The sequence below is a fragment of the Lactuca serriola genome, chromosome 8 (genome assembly GCF_051521515.1).
Source record: "Lactuca serriola cultivar US96UC23 chromosome 8, Lser_US96UC23_V15, whole genome shotgun sequence".
In the NCBI taxonomy this organism is placed as follows: Eukaryota; Viridiplantae; Streptophyta; class Magnoliopsida; order Asterales; family Asteraceae; genus Lactuca; species Lactuca serriola.
This window is the reverse complement of record NC_136415.1, coordinates 117,290,365-117,310,818: the sequence shown is the minus strand read 5'-3', so window position 1 is coordinate 117,310,818 and position 20,454 is coordinate 117,290,365. Positions and strand designations below refer to the sequence as shown.

Genomic DNA, 20,454 nt, shown 5'->3' with positions numbered 1-20,454 from the left:
GTCCTTGGTGGAGCTCCAACTTCCACCATTACTGAACTGCTCCCTTCCATTCTTGATAACCTCATAAACCCTCTGGTCCACTGCCATCCTATTTTTCAAAAACTTTGAAAAAGAATCTAAGTCAACAATTTTCATTATCGACGTGAGATTACTATGTCATCATTAAAAATTAGGGTTTGGGAATCAGGGAATTTCGATGGTGGAATCGTGAGAGTTGGGAGGAGGTGGAAACAAAATATTAGATTTCTTTGATTAAAACAAAATTGAAGGTAAATCATTTGATGAGGGACTGTATCTGTAAGAATAAGAAAATGAATGTGATTTTGATGGAACCCCAACTGTATCTGTAAGAATAAGAAAATGAATGTGATTTTGAAGTAGAAAATGAGAAAGTGTTAGGGATATAAGAGTGAAACCTCGAGGTTGGCGAGGTGAGGTGAGGTACTGCGATCATCGATTGTTGTAGAGGCCAAGGAGAAGTGAGAGCATTTTTGTTCTTGAAAAAAAAATCCTCCTACGTTAGATTTGGAAGTAATAGAAAAGAACCCAGTCGCATTCGTTTTCTCCGCCGTTGACGGCGGTTTGTGGAGACGATGATGTCATCGTGTACTGCGATGTGGCATTCCGATCTTGAACTGAATTATCAGGTGTGCGGTTTACGTGTTCATCCAAACCTGTCAAGATAATAAGTAACACAATCAATATAGATTAGAATTGGTAATTAACATTTTCAATCTCATGTAATCATCATTACTACTTGTTTGTTTTTTAATTTTCTTCTTAGGTGTTGAATATTTCTTTTGTATTTGTCTTTTAATCCGAGGTTGTCCTGTTTCGTTTCCTCCATGGTCTTCATCTTCCATATCAATAAGCACTGGATTGGATTCTTCATTAGTGAATTTGCTGAATGTTGTCTTTAGTAATATCCTCTCGCTTTTCTTTCTACCTAAAAATAACATTAAAATAACACATTCATTGATCAATCACCAATGAATCATTAATTACTAAATCAATTATACATGGTCACTAATAAACACATATTCAATCAAACAAATACTCAATGACAAAGTAATGTCTAAAAAAATCAAAAGTAAAAACAACCTACTGAATGAATACTACTATATAAAACCATACTTTCCCATCAATCAATATTAAATACATATTATTGAATAAAAAAAATCATAAACGAATACAAAAGGCATAACGGATACTATCAATGTAATGCTAGTATACTTAAACACCATTAAAAATCACTTACTTTCGTAGCTTAATCACCAATGAATATAACAATCACAACTGAATACCAAAGTATATCTACATTTGTTAAACGTAACCAACAATGATTATCACCACTTAAGGAACAGTGTAAACCATTTGGTCACATACACCATTATTCATTAGTTACTACATCATTCATAGGATCATAAACACATATTTACTCAATCAAGTACATAATCACAGGCTAAAATGCCTTTAACAATCAAAACTAAATACAACCTAAACAAGGAATAATACTACAAACGGAGTTCTCTACTATAAACAATAATACTTTACATTTAATCAATATTGAATCCATATAGTTCCTTTCATAAGTCAATAACAAAAATCATTTTCGAATTAAAATATCATTAGTGCATATAAAACACATAACATATGCTATCAATGTCATTCTTTTGCACTTAAACACCATTCAATCTTGATTAGTAAAATTAATTATTCCTGTTCTGGTAATCATCAACTACTTCATTTGAACTTCAACAACAGAGTCTAAAAGAAAATTTAAAGAACCCTAATTTTAGGGTTTTCACAATCGTGCTTAAATTGAAAGAAGTCAACTACGAATACACATTCATCGACAAGACCAACTTTCAAATATAATCATAAACGAATATTCATAAGTAAATTTGATATTAAACGATTGAAAAATTGAAAAACAACTACGATTATCAATTTCGATTACACATTCAGAGACAAGATCGTTTTTTTCGAAATTTAATATTTTAAACAACATTCATTTACGATTTTGCATCACTGCACTTCATACAAGACAATATAACAAAAAAAAATCAAAATCCCTACTTCTAGGGTTTTCAGAATCAATTAAAATGTAAAGAATCAGTAAAATGAAATCGATGATTATACTCCTTTTCCAGTTATACCTTATTCATAATAGATTAGAAAGCTTACTTTTTCCACTGAGGTTCATAATCGACGACATTCCTTCACCTTCAACCTTTCACATACTCCAGAATGCACACAAAGTGTTTATCATAATAGATTAGAAAGCTTACTTTTTTCCACTGAGGTTCATAATCGACGACATTCCTTCACCTTCAACCTTTCACATACTCCAGAATGCACACAAAGTGTTTACGGAAGAACAGTAACAATCGACTATCGTATAAATGTTTATTTTTGAGATTATTTTGCATTACAGATGTAGATACGATCAAATCCTCCCAAAGACTGTGATTACTAAAACATAGGAACAGTTTCTTGAATTGTATCACTTATCCGATATATTCGAAATGGATGACATCCTAAAATTACTTGAATACCCTTTTCTACTTTTTTTAATTCAAAAACAAATTAAAAGCATTTAATTTTATTTTAAAATTAATGATTAATAATAGCCTTAGATTTAGAAATTTTAATATACTAGATTTGTTCTCCCGTTCTCAACCTTTTAGGTGTTCTCATTTGATCATTTCTCTCTCTCTCTCTCTCTCTCAATATATATATATATATATATATATATATATATATATATATATATATATATATATATATATATATATATATATATATATATATATATATATGTATTTTGTAATTTATATGCATATAAAGTCGTTTCATATATTTTATCTATAAATAGATAAAATATCTCAATCAAAATTTATCCCTAAACCATTGTTACTTTTATTTAAAGTTCTTGTTATTACATCTTCTAAAATGGATCCAAGATCATCTTCAACAAAGAAGGTTAAATACAACCGTAGCTACACAAACAAGAATTTTCCAGGCTGAGATTTCATTCTTTTCAAAAAATCGACTTGACAATGCATCAAATATCATCACTGATCTGAAGATTGAAAATCTCTTCGCTAATCTTGATATTGGTCACAGAGACAACAAAGTTAAAGTGTTGGAGGATATCCAATCCCAATCAAAACACGTTGTTGCTTATCTTCATGAAGCTAATGCGTCAGACAAAGTGTTTCAAAACCTTTATGGGGATTTAGTTGAGTGCGGAGGCAGACCGAGTTCATAAGCCAAAGTAAATGTAAAGCAATAGTACATTGCTCGAATTAAAATCACAAAGAAAATGCAGCCAAAAAGTGCACTGTTGCGTCTGGATTTAATATCCACACAGGAACAGACCACAAAGTTGCTAGCTAAAAACACCAAAAGAAAATGTAGCCAAAAAAGAGAAATATATGTTTGCATTTTGCCTAATTTTAACTGTTGTGACTTGTGACTTCATGACTCCTGAGTTACCTGTTGCCAAAAATACAGAAGTTAAAATTACAAATCAGATTATACATCCTGCACATATTCACAGATTAACAAAATGTCTTTACATGTTTACATTTTAACTCATTAACATGTTTAAGACCATTGGTTATTAGAAAGAGGAACAAAAAAACATTTTTTACATGAATGTAATGGATCAAGTGTAAATATTTCCAGCAATGGTATATATATATATATATATATATATATATATATATATATATATATATATATATATATATATATATATATATATATATATATATATATATATATATAGCTGCCATTGAACATTGTATTACATCAAAAGTTGCAGGTCGGGAATATGACTTACCGAAAGGAAGGATATACAAAAGAAAACCAAAGAACATATGATTTATGTTTTAATGGGAAGTCCTCATAGAGAATGTACTCGTTTGGAAATAATTTTTGATTTATTATTATATTTAGAATCAACACAATTTTAACCATGATATACGAAAGTACCAACTTAAAGTGCTACATAATAAAATGTTAGTTTAAAAAAGTATAAATCACAAACCTGAAATGAGCTTAAGGGTAGGTTTGTTACAATGGGACATTTCGGATGATGCAGATAAAGGGGCCATTAACGTCTTTTGCACAAACGAAAGATCGGATGGGGAGCTAGTCAATGGGTCACCTTTTTCCATCAATTTTTGGTGGACAAAAAACATAACTTTTTGTATAACCGGTCTATCAAAAATGTCATAGATGGTGTTTTTTTTTGGAAAAATAAACTTTTTAACCTCTAATTTCTACGGTGGAAAAACATTCGAGGAAAAGACTATTTAAAAAATAATTCACATCTATTCCCACAAGAAAAAAAAATAGTTTTTGTTTTTGAAAGACGTTTTCTAAGTTCCAAACTTATGTGATATTTTTTTCACACACCAATCTTGTCATCACTGCTGCTACCACCTCTGCCAACGCCGCTACCACCATCGATGTCGCTGCCGCTGCCACCATCACCGTTGCACTCGGCGCCACCACCACCACCACCACCATCGCTGCCACCACCAACACCACCACTCTTTTTTTTTTATGAAGACTTTAAAAAACAAACATTTTTTATGAAGAGAAAAGACATGGAAAATTATTTTTGGTCCACATTTTATTCCACAAACATGGAAAAAGACCGAAAACATTTTACATCTTCAAAAGCAAACACCAAATTAATCTTTCGACTTTTTTCAGATGCTAATTGATTTTTCTTACCTACGCCTTATGCGATACCAGATTATCATGACCGAAGCAGCAATGGCCAAACCCGCAATGGTTTGTGGCAACATGTTACTCTTATTATTCTTCTTATTCATGTAGACGTAGTAAAGAGGAAAAGGTGGCCTTTTTATGAATCCTAACTCGGAGAGTTTCTTATGTGATATTGCATACTGCTCCAGGAATGAATTTGGATTCTACAAGAAATGATTCAACATAAACATAAATTTTTAAATTTGTATTGAGATGATAAAATACGAAATAAAACCAAATATATAATACCTAGAAAATAAACTACATTACTATGATGCCCATGTGGTAGCAAAATGCAAGTATTTTGCTATTATAGGTATATATAATGTACATTGCTATATTATTAAGACATAAAACAAAGTACATTGTCCATACATGGTAGCAAGGGTAAAGTAGCCTGTTTTTCAATATACCTTACAATGGCTTAGTAAGAAAATGTTGAAAGCACAATGTTGTAATATAAAGAAATGAAAGTATGATGCCATAATAAACCAAATAAATGAAAGTGTGTTGCCAATTCTTGCAATTAGAATTCTATACCTTGGCATATGTAATAACATATAAGCGAAACCAAGCATTAGTCATCAATAATCGATCTGAAGGAAGCAGTAACAACCCCTCCGGCTCTTCGTTCAGCAAGTTCACCAAACTTTTTCCTTGGAACCCTCTCAACGCCCATGGATCCAGCTTCATGAACTCATCCTTATGCGCTTTCAGCAGCTCCCTAGTTTCAAAAGTCTTTTGTTATATTAAACAAAGATATTGATAAAAGTATAAATATTTATGACATATACATGCACGCTTTCCAAAAACTTGGTGCTATCGAGTATTAAGAAAATATGTGAATGTATTTCGATTTATGATAAAATCCTACTTTCATTTCTTTCTATTACAACATTGTATTTTGAAAAATCTTCCCAATTATAGGAAAGTAAACTAAATACAAAGCAATTTTCACTAATATAATTGAAAAGATTTTTCTAATTATAATGTCCAAATAAGAAAAAAAAAAAATAAAGTACAATACTATAATTCAGTAGACTTTGTCCTGATGCATAGCAGTACAATGTTGTACTAGAAAGAAAAAAAATTTGGATGCTATAAGTACATAAATAAATGAAAGTAATTTGCCATTTCTTTCGATTAGCCTATACAAAATTATAATTTGTAATGTCCCTTAAAACAATCAACAAGCCTTACTTAAAGTATGAGTTATCAAATTTGAGAGGCTTTCCAATCCAAGGTCCATCAAAGTCTGATCTATCTTCTTGGGCTCTATCCTGATGACGGCAAAAAACAAACCAAATGATTAATGCGAAAGTGTTTCATATAAATGCATAAAAGATGTAATTGTTTTTTAGGGCGTTATAACTTAACAAATAATATGGATTATTTTTCAAAGTACAATGCCCTAATACGAAAATGGTTTGAAAAAATTTACTAGTACAATGTCATTATAAAAAAATTAGGATTGTTATTTCTTGTATGTAGACCATCTCCAAAGTCCAAACAAGTAAGATGAAAAATTACAAGAATATGGCCTCCCCAAAGAACTACAATGTCCCTGTCGCTGCATAAGCCCATGCGATTAAACTTGGCCCTCAGATCTGATGCGCCTGCCATAAGTTTAAGAATAAAACTAATGTTAAACATTAGTATACAGTTAAGGCTGAATTCGGCGCGCCACAAATAGTTGATAAGCTAGCTTATTTTTTGATTTTTTTTAATTGTCATGTTTGGCAAGTCAAAACGTGGTTGATGAGCTAGCTTTTTGAAAAGCTACTTAGAGTATCTTTTCGGGAGTTTTTTTTACAAACGTCATTTTTTGTCAGCTAGCAGCTAGGGTTTTAGCTAGTCTGCCAAACATAGCCTAAGTGATGAAGAATAACACTTTATGTAAGGCTTAGATACAAGATATGACCATATACTTTCATTTTATTTGTGTATTATGATATCGTACTTTCACTTCTTTCTATTACCATTGTATTTTCTTATTAAGACATTGGACTTTAAAAAATCAACCCAGTAATGCACTTTCATGTTTTTTCTTACTAAGACATTGTACATTTGGAATTTTAACCTATTATAACAGTATGAATTTGTATTTTCTTGATACTGCTATAGTTGGAGAGATTTATCAATGTACAATGCTATTATAGGAATATATGAAAGTAGGATGCTACAATAAAGAAAACAATGGAAATGAAGCTTTTTTCTGCTAATCGGAAAATTATATACTTCCTAAACAACAATATTGATACGATTTAGAAGCTTATTATATTTATCTCTCTAGTAGTATGACACACATCAGTGAATTAACTTTAGTGAAAAACAACCTAGATCTTTATATGAGATGAAGAATGAGTGTATGATTCAAAACCTTTTTCAGCATCCGGGAGTCTGCCTTCTGCCGTCCATTCCTCCGAATCCTAAATGAAATACAAAATATGTAAAAGCGATAAGAATAATCCTCTGTGATATTTTTATTTTATATATATATATATATATATATATATATATATATATATATATATATATATATGAAGATCTAAAAATTTAGAAAGTTTGAATTTATAAGGAAAGAGAAAAATATATAACTATTAAAATTGAATTGCATATATATATTTTTAAATTTAAACAAATTTAAATAAATAAACAATTAAAATAATTGTGTTCAATTTAGAAATTTAGTAATTATAAAGAAAGTTGTATTAATGAATTAGATATGCATTTATTAGTACATTTATTACATTTAAATATTATTTGGAATTCAATAAATGGAAAAAAAAACCCACAAAATGAGATGAATATAATTTAATATAAATTTACCACTAAATAGCATGTGACATAATGCATGAAAGAATAACAAGTGACAAAAATGATGTGTGTGTGATAAGAACCTACAAATGTATGTAAGAAAGAAGTCGCGAGTTAAGAGACAAGAGCAAGAGCAGTTTAAGGCCCTTTTTGGAAATCAGTTGGATCCTTTAGGTCATCCACGTAACAGTTAAAAGAGAAGTAACAGTTCTGATCCAATAAGTTAGGAGCAATTATCTTTTCTGTATTAAACCTGTAGTTGATGTTTTTCAGTTGTGAGTCAGATAATAAGTTATTTGTGTTCTTGTAAACAAGGAGATTTACCATCTCGAATTTAACCCTATTAATCTAAGTAGTAAGCATTCAACTATTTAATTTAATCAGTTCCTATCATTTGGTTCCATTTCCGGGAAACTTCTTGAAGACATGGTGCATACCCGGAGCAATTCAGAAGAGGGAAACCAACCACCAGAACCTGTAGCAGTGCAACTAGCCGCAATCGCCAAGAAGTTGGAATCTATAGATTTGTTGCTGAGGGAGGTAGCAGCCCTCAAATCTCAATTGCACAATAAAGAAAGATAGGTTAATGGAAGACATGATGAGGGAGACTCATCTTGGCATAATCAAAGGCACCGGCCCCATAAAAAATATTGTTTTTCCTACCTTTAGTGAAGAAAATCCACAGGGTTGGATTCTTAAAGCAGAGAAATATTTCTGCTATTATGACATTCCAGATGAAGAAAAAGTGGATGTCACATCGATACATTTGGAGGGTGATGCATTGGATTTTTATTCTTGGATATCTACCGATCAATCAGCAGATTTTTGGGAGGGTTTTGTTTGAGCCTTGCAAAGAAATTTTGGACCCACTAAATTCTAGAATCCGGATGAATTCTTGTGTAATGTTAAACAAACAGGAACAGTACAATAATACATACAAGAATTTGCCAAACGATCTTCATGGGTGTCCAATTAACCGAAAAATTGTCTTTTAGGAGTGTTCCTTAACGGCCTCAAAGAAGAATTGAAGGCGGATGTACGAATACAGAAACCACAAACAATATACAAAGCGGTAAGTATCGTTTTAGAATTTGAATCTAAACTCAGCCATACCCGATTTGGGAGAGGATCTACTTGGACAGCACCATCAAAAGCATCTCAAAATGAGTACAAAGATACGACTCCAACAAAAAACTTTGCCAAAAATAATACCAAACCACCCTTGCGAATTTCTGATGTAGATAAGCAATCTCGATTTAAAATAGGAACTCTCAAGGTGCTGGAAGTGGAAGAAAAGCTTGAAGACTAGTCTCCTAATGAAACTGAAGAGATGGTTGAAGATATGAATGATGTGGCAGAAATTAGTTTACATGCCATTCTTGGAAAACCCAATCCCAGAACTATGAAGGTTCAAGGTATGCTCCAATCTACAGAAGTAATTATTTTAATTGACGAGGGATCAACACATAATTTCATCTCAGATGTACTAGTTAAGGAATTGCGACTTAATACTCAATCAGTGGCACCGTTTGGTGTTCAGATTGGAAATGGTGATTTCATCAGATGTGGTCACATGTGTAAAAACCTTCCAATACAAATCAATGATATTAAAGTTGTCCAGGACTTCTATCCTTTTTCGATTGGTGGAGCAGATTTGGTTTTGAGTATTCAATGGTTGGAGATATTAAATACAGTCCAAGCAAATTGGAAACAGATGTTTATGATTTTTAAGGTAGATGGTAAAACTTATTAGTTGCAGGGAATTACTACAGGTTCACAAAAGTCTTCTAGTTTTTAATACTTGGCTGTTGAACCGGTTAATCCACCAGAAATTCCCAAGGTGCTTCCATCGGTGACCAGCCGATATGATCAGGTCTTTGAAGAACCCAAAAGTCTTCCAGATATACCTGATCTTAAACTTAGTTTAATTCAAGAGTGTCATAATTCACCAGTTGGAGGACATGGCGGTTTTTTAGAAACCCTTAATTCAAGAGTGTCATAATTCACCAGTTGGAGGACATGGCGGTTTTTTAAAAACCCTTAAATGATTATCCCTCCAGTTCTTTTGGCAAAAATCAAACAAGAAGTCAGGGTATTCGTGCAAAATTGCCTCGTATGCCAGCAACAAAAATACCAAACACTTTCCCCGGCTGGTCTCCTCCAACCCTTACCAATTCCGGTTCAAATTTGGGAGGACGTTTCAATGGATGTTGTTGTGGGGTTGCCCCCATCCAACAACTTTGATACTATTTTGGTGGTAGTTGATCGCTTAAGCAAATACGCCCATTTTCTGAGTTTGTCTCACCCCTTTACAGCAAAAAGTGTCGCTGCCCTTTTTTGTAAGGAAATTGTTCGTTTACACGGTTTCCCACGTTCCATTACCTTGGACTGTGATGTGATTTTCTTGAGCACTTTTTGGCAAGAACTCTTTCATTTAAGTCAAATCAAATTGCAATTAAGTACCAGTTACCATCCTCAAACGGATAGTCAAACAGAAGTTCTCAATCGGTGTCTCGAGGCCTACTTGTGTTGTTTCGTCCATGAACAACCAACTAAATGGAGTTCATATATAGCATGGTCTGAATACGCTTATAATATTGGGCACCATACTTCCACAGGCACAACTCCTTTTTCCATTGTGTATTGTCACACCCCAAAACCGGAACGGCGGAAACGTTCGGGGGCGGAGGACGTCATTTACAATATCATAACAATGCAAAGTAGTAAACAAGCAACGACATCATCCATTGCATTAATAGTATAATTTCATATAAATGTGTTCTTTCATTGTAATGAGACACCAAAACATGAATCAAAATAAAAGACGAGTCTTGAGTGTGCTTTGTCTTCTCAAAACCTGGTCATCGTACCTGTCTACTGGTGACCTGAGAATACAAGTTATTTTGAAAGCGTAGATCAGCATTTAAGCTGGTGAGTTCATAAGTATTTAGTGTCAATGTTTGTATAAGTTCGATGAAAATGTTTGTAAATGTTCAATGTAAATGTTTGTATATGTTTGAAAACTCCTATAAAATCCTATATTTTCTACTAGTATAAAAAGTAGTCTTTTACCAAGACCCGACTGTTTTGAATGTTTGTTTCTCTGTAAAAGTGAATGTTTTCCCAACTGCGACTATCATTACCAAAATATAGTTTTATATTACCCTTTATGTGTGAAGATCACAATTGGAATATAATGGGAAAATGTATGTGTGTACTGCAGTATTTTACGTATTAATCACTGTAGTCATAACTACTTTAACAAATGGTTTAATAAGGCAAAATGTTATATGATTGTTATGATTGTTACCATGCTAAACCGACTATAACTCGATGATGAAAGACGTTGGAAGAAATGACATTTGGCACCCGTGGACTTGCAAATCCCACTATAGCGAACAACAAAGGTGTAGGATAGTCAATCCAGTATAGATCTATACGCAAACTCACGCTCTCCCTCCAGGAGATTCTGGTTACAAAACGTGGCACAACGAAATGGTCGTTGTGTTATGAAGTAGTATCTCACATTATGTTATCTAGAATCTTGTTATAGTATACTTGTTATAGGAATAGTATTCTCTGTATAGTATTCTTTGTACAGTATGCTCTGTATAGTATTCTCTGTTATAGTATTCTCTGTTATAGTGTTCTCTGTCTAGTATTCTCTGCTATAGTATTCTCTGTTATAGTGTTCTCTGTCTAGTATTCTCTGTTATAGGAATTGTATATGATAGTATTCTCCTAAACTATACCTATTATAGTTTACTAGTAATTTATAGTATTTGAATGAATGAATGTATACATTTGCTACCCAAAGGTACTGAACTGATTGAATAGAACTTTTATGTCTACATATGTATACATAATATATAACTAAGGTTTAGATGACACTCGGACAACTAACCGATACCCTAAGTCCACATCCAAACAAGGAAAAGGAAGTAAAGCGAGTTAGCAGTTCTACGTCCTTTAAACCCCATTTATATAACTATACATATCTAGGCATGCTTTTGACAGTTTATATAAGTTTAAAGAAGTTTAATGATACAACTGAAAGATAAAACAGTTTGAAGAAATATTGATGACTTGATGTCGGTTTGTAAAACGATTTGAAAACAGTTGTTTGATAACACATTTTGAAGGATATGAAGTCCTTTATTTGAAACACAGTTACAAATTACATGTGATTGATTATATAACTACATGTTTTCTACTTGTATTCCTCCCATAAAAGCATTTAAAATCATTTAAAAGATAGATTAATGGGTATGAACTCACATGTAATGAGTGACGCGAATGAAAGATCGATAAAGGATGCTAAGTGTCAAGTGAAGACTTTAGCACACACGGATCCTATTTAACATATAATGACACATATATGATTACAACTAGTGTTTAGAACAACTAATCTTGTAATAGAACAACCTTAGGGACTAGGAAACACTTGCATTGAAGTGTTAAACCACTTAGGGTTGCATGTAAGGGTAGTAGGGCCTCACATTGGAGTTTATGGACCATATGGTAAAACCACATGAGTTTACGGCCCATGAGCTTATGGCCCAATGAGTTTACGGCCGTAAACTCATGGTAACTAATACTATTTTGTGTTTAAGGTCCTATGGTTCACTAGGAAGTGTTCTAGACTTAGTTCCAAGGCTTAGGAAGGTGATGTACCAACTTTGCACCCAAAAACTAGGGTTTACGGCCTTGGGAGATGCCTTGGCCGTAAACACCTTTCACTTATGATTTCTTGATGATTTCTAGGTGTAAACTAGTTGATTCAAGTATATAGCAAACTAAGACAAGAGTACTTACAATGTAGAAGCTTGATTGGGTGTTTGAGGTTCAAGAACACTAGTGTGTGTTCTGGGTGAAATGAAGAACACTTGAAGATCTATCAAAATGGAATGATTTAATGGATGAAATCAATGATCTGTGACAACCCGAAATTTTCTATCCTGTACAGTCAAGTGCTTCATTGAAAGTCAAACTTAATTCTGTCATCTTTTAGCACAATTAGGATTTTATTTGAGCGTTCTGAGCCTTGTACACTTAAGGGATAAATGTCGGGGTTTATCTGCTGAAGTTATTGCTCAAAGAACAAACCTTAAAAAACTTGTCAAGGAGTTCACGACCACCTAAATGGAGTTTACAGCCGTAAACTCCATAAGGGCCGTAAACTCCTCCTATATGATGAATGTTAAGCCATTAGTTCATTTCCTTCTTTCCCTTGGCTGAAATCCTCTCAAGTATCCCCCGATCTTCGACCCCGATCTTCAAAACTCGTAAGTTTCTTGTCCTAACTAGTTGATATCTTACATGAACTAGTGATCTTACATGATTTCATCCGTGAAATCATTCCATTTTGTAGATCTTCAAGTTTCACCAAGAACACAAACTAGTGTTTTTGGCGAAAAACGACCATTCAAGCTCCTATATCGTAAGTACTCTTGTTCTAACTCGTTGTACACTAGGTTTCACATGTTTAGGGCTTAGAAATCACAAAGAATCATGTGATCCAAGGAGTTTACGGCCAAGACATGTTCTTGGGCCGTAAACCCCTTTAAGTGGGGTAAAATTCACCCTAACACCTTACCAAGCCTTGGAACTTAGTATAGAACCTTACACCATTGAACTAGGGACTTCAAGACACGAAATGGTACTTCATACCATGAGTTTACGGCCGTAAACTCATGGGGAAGTGGTCCCCAGGCCATAAACTCAATATAAGGTCATTCTTGGACCTTAAACCCACCTAGCCTCTTCTTTAAGCCTTGGAGCACCTAACCACTTAAGACATAATAGCTTTAAGCCTCATTTGGAGACCCATCTGAGTGTTTACGGCCAGGAGTAAACTCCCCTGGGCCGTAAACTCCAACAAGTATGGTCCATGGACCATAAACTCAAACACGATGCCTTGCAATCCCTTATTGCAACCCAATGGCCTCCTAGCACTTGACCAATGTGTTTTCCACGCATTAGGATGTTTATACTTTTCTAATTGGTGTTATAATCACTAATTATACATACATATGTCTTTATATGTTATTAGGATCATTGTAGGTGTCTAAGTCTTCACTTAACACCAAGCACTTGTCCGACACTTCCATACGATCCACTCACTGCAGGTGAGTTCATACCCCTTAATTAACCTTTTAAATGTTCTTAAATGTTTGTAAATGCTTTTATGGGGGAAATACAAGTTGAATCATGATAGTTATTATATCAATCACATGTGATTAATAACTAGCATGCAAATGGATTTACTAAACTTTTAGCTGTTTTACCAAACATATTACTTCAAATAACTTTCTCAAACGTTTTTACATGTTAAAACTCCTTATCAAACTGTCTCACTTACTGTATGTTTCATTTCAAACTCTGTTACTATTGTGTTTCAAACAAAGGTTTTTACTATACTTAAAACTGTTTTATCCGGCAAACTACTTTCAAATCGTTTTATAAACTGACATCAAGTCATTATTTCTTAGTTATTAAACTTTTCCAAGATTTTACCAAACTTCTTTTATACTTTTATATTGTCAAATGCATGCTTATATATGTATAGTTATATAAGTAATGTTTAAAGGACTTAGAATGGCTAGTTCGTTTTATCTCCTTTTCCTCGTTTGGATGTGGTCTTAGGGTATCAGTTATTCGTCTGGATGTCATCTAAATATTAGTTATATATCATGTATACATATATAGACATAAAGGTTCTATCAGTCAGTCCAATACCTTTGGGTAGCAAAGGCACACTTACGGTTACACACATACATTACTAGTAACTATAATAGTCATAGTTAGGAGATACTACTTACTAACTCAAGTACAAGGAATCACACAAGAGTCAGTTCGTTCATGAGTCTATACGAATACATTACATACTATATGAAGAGATACTATTACATAGATACTAGTAAAGAGATACGATTACATACTATATAATGAGATACTATTACATGTTATATGAGTAGATACTGTTACATATATTATAGGACTTACTATTCTACCCCCAGGGCTGTTAGCTACAGTAGGGAAGATGTACATCGACGCATGTCTACGGTCAACACTATCCGGCAAGTTACTCTGCCATGATTATCCTAGGACCAAAGGATAATACTTAAATGATTATATTATTTTCCTTATTACCTTTATTTTGTGACACATTCACATAATCGACGAGGTAGATTAGATGAATAATAATAGTTGTACAAGGGAAAAACCTTCACTTATGTAGAGGTTTAAACCTTCAAAACAGTCGAGTCTTGGTAGAAGACTACATTTTATACTAGTAGGAAATGTGGGATTTTCTAGGGTTTTCAAACGTTTACAATTACTTACAAACATTTTCATACTTATACAAACTTTTCTTCAAAACAATTACAAGTCTTTCATTACAAGTTTTACAAATCAATGACACTAAATTACTTATGAATTCACCAGCTTTATTGCTGATACTCACTTTCAAAATAACTTGTATTCTCAGGTCACAAATAGACAAGTACGACGACCAGGTTTTATGAAGACGGAGAGATCAAGACTCGTCTTTTATTTCGATTATTCATTATGTTGTTTTATACTTTGAAAGAACACACTTGTAATTACAATTATACTATTAATGCAATGGATGATGTTGTTGCTTGTTTACTACTTTTCATTGTTGTGATACATTACATGACGTCCTCCGCCCAAAAAACGTTTTCGCCATTCTCGGTTTTGGGGTGTGACATGATCTTTACTAGATAAGGTGATATAACAACAAATCAAAGGAAAGAAATCTTACATTTTTGGAAGATCAAGATGAAGAACTTGATGATACTTGAGAGAGAAATGGAGGTTCTTGAACTTGAAAATGGAAATAATGAAGAAAAGGATGCAAACTCATGCTTTATGCATGAGTTCACGGCCAAAAGAGAGTTTACGGCCCAAACTCATAAAGTTTGACCGTAAACACACATCTTAGGTTTAGGGTTTTGTTTTTTGCACATTGAACCCTAGAAGATACTTCCCGATGCTTGATTCTTGAATGTACTATGTTTAAAACACTCAAATAGACTCTAAACAGTGCTAAAAGTTAGCAGAAACAAGTTTGACTTTGATTGAAGTGAATGGTTTGTACAGATAGAAATTTCGGGTTGTCACATGTATGGTCGAGATCCTCCTCTCCTTCTGCCTTATGTAATGGGCGAAACCAAAAATGCAGAATTGGAACAACAATTAGTTAATCGCGATCATATGTTGCAACTGTTACGTCTCAACCTTACGAAAGCTCAAGATAGGATGCGTAATCAAGCCAATACCAAACGACGCGAAGTTAATTTTCAGGTTTGGGATTATGCATTATTAAAGATTCAACCTTACTGACAACACAACTTAGCTAAACGTTGTTTTGAAAAGTTATCTCTTCGATTCTTTGGTCCTTATCCGAATAAACGTGTCATTGGGCCAGTGGCTTATAAGCTCGAATTACCTCCGGATGCGAAAATACATCCTGTGTTTCATGTTTTTATGCTCAAACTAGTTCTAGGGTCTTTTTCTCCAACCTCTATTACTCCTTTGCCTATCACAAAGGATTGGGAGTTTGAGTTCGATGGGTGCATGAAGCAGGCCAACCTGTACTCAAATTACTGGTTTCTTGGAATAACCGTCCTATGGAAGAAGCTTCTTGGGAATCTTACGATCTGTTTGTTGAGCAATTTCCTTATTTTTGACTTGAGGATAAGTCATTTTACCGATGAAGAAGTAATGACAAGAACCTACAAGTGTATACAAGAAAGAAGTCACGAGTTAAGAGACAGGAGCAAGAGCAGTTTAATGCCCTTTTTGGAAATCAGTTGGATCCTTTAGGCCAACCATGTAACAGTTAAAAGAGAAGGAACAATTATGATCCAATAAGTTAGGAGCAGTTATCTTTTTGTAACAAACATGTAGTTGATGTTTTTCAGTTGTGAGTCAGATAATAAGTTATTTGTGTTCTTGTAATCAAGGAGATTTGCCATCTCGAATTTGGCCCTGTTAATCTAAGTAGTAAGCATTCAGCTATTTAAATTAATCAGTTCCTATCAGAGTCTCTCTCTCTCTCTCTCTCTCTCTCTATATATATATATATATATATATATATATATATATATATATATATATATATATATATATAGGGAAAAAGGGGATATACATTACAGCCCCACCTAAGCTTAAGTACTAAACCTCATCAAAATAAATTGTTTAACTATATAAAGATTACGGTTAATGGAATCACGATTAATACTTCAAGATGTAATTTCAAGATCGACACAATAGGGTTTAGGGTTTAGGGTTCAGGGTTTAGGGTTTAGGGTTTAGGGTTTAGGGTTTAGGATTTAGGTTTAAGGTTTAGGGTTTAGGGTTTAGGGTTAGAGTTTAGGGTTTAGTGTTTAGGGTTTAGGTTCAATGTTTAGGGTTTAGTAATGTTCACTTGGGTGAATTAATAAACGATAATGGAGGAAAGAAAACAGAGATGGTAAAACGATAATGAAATAAAGAAATGTTATGGTGGATGATATATTTACCAAGTGAAACCAAACCGGGTATATTTAGCAAGTTAAAACGACATATTTAGCAATGTTATGGAGGATGATATATTTTAGAAGTTTAGTACCTAAGTTTAGATGAGACTGTAATGTGTGTGTATATATATATATATATATATATATATTGTTGGGTATAATTCTGACTTTTAGTCAAAGGAGGTGACTGATTCAAAACATACAATTTTATTAGGGGTAGTTTAGTCTTTTGCTTAGAGTATGAATAAGTAAAGGCCATGTTGGCCATGTTTTTTTGAATAGTTTAGATAGGTTTAGTTGGCTCCTATTTTATTGCTTTGACTAGGTAGAGTTTGTTTCCCTTAAAAGTGGAGTAGGCAGCTAGGTACGTGTATATATATTGTATGTTATGATACTGAATAAAGTGTAAGAGGTTAGAAAGATGTAGTCCTACGTATCTGTTTTCCTTCTTCTTTTCTGTTCGTGTACAGCAACAACAGGAAACAACTTTTGTTTTCTTTCATATTTAGTTGGAGGTTGCAGGGTTTGTTCCAACATATATATATATATATATATATATATATATATATATATATATATATATATATATATATATATATATATATATATATATTCCAAGGTGTAAAATTTTATTCCGAAGATAAGACATGTGAACAAAAGCTAATATCAATTACATGGAAAATCAAAGTACCTTTCTACCAGGAATAAATTCAATGGTAGGACCACCGGCGACCTCAACAGCAACGACACCCGCAAGCTGCCAATAGACCGCTTATCCATAAGTACATAATATTAATTTAAAAGAACCAAAAACCATTAGTCTCTGTGCTAAATATGATTGAAATAACCTGATAAATGTCAGCATATGAAATCATTGGATGCTTTAACTTTATTTGTTCTGCAATGTAATGTACCACAAATCGTCATGAATAAACTTATTATATTACTTTTGTGAAGGAAAGTTAAGTATGGAAATAAGAATGTTGCGACAATACAGAACAACACAAGCACTTTACCGCAAAAGTCAATGGCAGTTTTCAGTCCTTTGTTAACGCTTTGTTCAAACTCTTCCGGCTTCCTAATGGAGCCATTTGGACCTCCCGTCTGCGTCTCCTTGCAATAAGTTGCAGCATCATGAAATCTACGTACAATCATATCATTTTCAATTTGATCATCACAATATGCATGTTATAGATAAACAAGAAGGATCTTACGCTAAACGGAGCATGATCGGGGCACAACTTTTGCTAGAGATCAGATGATGTAAGTCTCGACGAGCTTTTCGAATTTCTGCACCGTACACGGCATCAACAACAGGCATTTCCATTATTGAATGGTGGTTCATTTTGGAGAGAACGAAGAACGAACGACTCGTGTGTCTTTGTTTATGTCTGTTGTTAATTTCGGTAACTAGCCTCAAGATATCTGAATTTCTCCATATACACGGGCTGAGTACAAAACCTAACTTAATTCATAAAATCATTAATTTAAGGAACCATACCTCTAATTTCAATGCCTCAATTCAATCTGTGTAACCAATCAAAGCATTCTGGATCAAAATCTGCAAAATGGTTCCTTTCTCGATCATTGAATTAGGATTCTGAATTTCTAGGGCGAGAACGTCGAAGGACCATGATGCCCCTATTCCATTGATTTGTCGCTTTGACTACTCTTTGATGAAATCCTTGGAGTTTTGGTGATAAAAAAAATAGCGCAACAGAAATTCCCATGGTTTTTTATTTTTTTTATAAAAGCGCACACACCTACGGCCGACTTTAACGGATTAACGCGACATCCCTGTACCGTTGCATGGCTTTCTTCCCGCCCAAAAGAGCCCTATACGGTTTATTTCCTTAATTCCCTACTTAACCCACTTTATTATTGTTTTTTATTTTATGGAATTACAAAATTTGCCCATTTGTAAAAACTGCGTTCAAAATTTGTAACTTTTATGGTTTTGATCCTGAAAATTTTAATATGATTGTTTTTCCATTTAATTTATCTTTTAAATTTTTGTATTATATGAATATTTAAAAAAAAAATATAGGTCACCCCACCGTACCCTCCATCCCCTCTCTCTCTCTCTCTCTCTCTCTCTCTCTCTCTCTCTCTCTCTCTCTCTCTCTCTCTCTTAGGGGTGCAAACATGCCGAGCAGAGCCCGATCCTAGCCAGCCTCGGCTCGGGCTCGTTTAAGTTATATGAGGCTCGAGTTCGAGCTCGGCTCGATTCAAGCTTTCTTGTACTGAGTTTGGCTCGAGCCCGTAAAGAATTATATAAGATCGACTCGTGCTCGACTCGTTTTTTAACTGACGTGCCTAAATAAGCTTAAGCTCGGATCGATCTCGTTAAGAAGCTCGTTTACTAATATCCTAAATCCATAATTCCCCTAATATGTTTTTATTTTAATATATATATATATAAATAATAATAAATTATAGTATATAAAGGCTCGTTTAGGCTCGCGAGCCTAATCGAGCTTATTGACATAGGCTCGAGCTCGAGCTCGTTTAATAAACAAGCTTAATATTAAGCTCGAGCTCGACTCAGACTCGTTTAATATCGATTTTAAGTCGAGCTTTTAACGATCCGATCCCGAGTAGCTCGCGAGTAGCTTTGCTTGTTTGCACACCTACTCTCTCTCTCTCTCTCTCTTTGCTTCTTAGTCACTCTTTGACTCTCATTCTCCCTCTACTTAAAGTCGGGAAATAATTTAGAATCAAATCATTAGCTTAAAGATTTCCAAATGCATAACATGTAATCTTGATTAAACCCATATGAGAACCTAACCTAGAGATTAATTGATCAAAGGTTTGGAAGTATAGAACATTCAAGGGTGGGTGCAGAGAAACGAAGGGGTTTGTAACGTCTAAAAATTTCAACCAATTTAAAACATTTTGTTTCATCCAAAAACCATTAAGTTAATAACTCGTTTTCAAAATAGTTTAAACATCAGAGTATTCTCAGAACCATATCATAAAAACATAAAACATGAGGAGCGGTATGATCACACCTTCGCCTTGCCACGATCTCCTGAAGTACCTGAAACAATAAACCAACACTATAAGCCCGAAAGCTTAGTGAGTTCCCCCAAAGTACCCATACACACATAAGCATACTCATACAACAAAGAACAACATATTATGGGTCCAATCAACCTTCCGGTTGGAATACCCCAGGCCCATCAACCATCGGGTAGGAATGCCATCATACTGTGAGTCCAATCATCCTACCCGGATGGAATACTCTTGGCCTACAACCATCGGGTTGGAATGCCGATACACCTATACCTACATCAATAACTAC

At 33.8% G+C, this 20,454-nt stretch overlaps 1 protein-coding gene across 2 annotated transcripts; it reads right to left on the bottom strand.

The window, feature by feature from the left end:
- Window positions 1-2,909: 2,909 nt before the first annotated feature.
- LOC145068512 (putative L-ascorbate peroxidase 3, peroxisomal) lies at window positions 2,910-18,843 on the bottom strand. 2 transcript variants are annotated; one of them, XM_079015484.1, is made up of 11 exons: window positions 18,652-18,843; window positions 18,365-18,529; window positions 18,167-18,291; window positions 17,999-18,048; window positions 17,842-17,907; window positions 7,169-7,217; window positions 6,319-6,404; window positions 5,989-6,068; window positions 5,329-5,512; window positions 4,753-4,952; window positions 2,910-3,501 (listed from the first exon to the last, which is right to left on the bottom strand). In XM_079015484.1, exons 2-11 carry the CDS (start codon window positions 18,493-18,495, stop codon window positions 3,498-3,500), a joined length of 975 nt encoding a protein of 324 aa, XP_078871610.1. In that variant the 5' UTR covers window positions 18,496-18,529; window positions 18,652-18,843; the 3' UTR covers window positions 2,910-3,497. The 2 variants fall into 2 exon arrangements, with proteins under 2 accessions (XP_078871610.1, XP_078871611.1); XM_079015485.1 differs by lacking the exon at window positions 2,910-3,501 and having other exon boundaries at window positions 4,749-4,952.
- Between the last annotated feature and the right edge of the window lie 1,611 nt (window positions 18,844-20,454).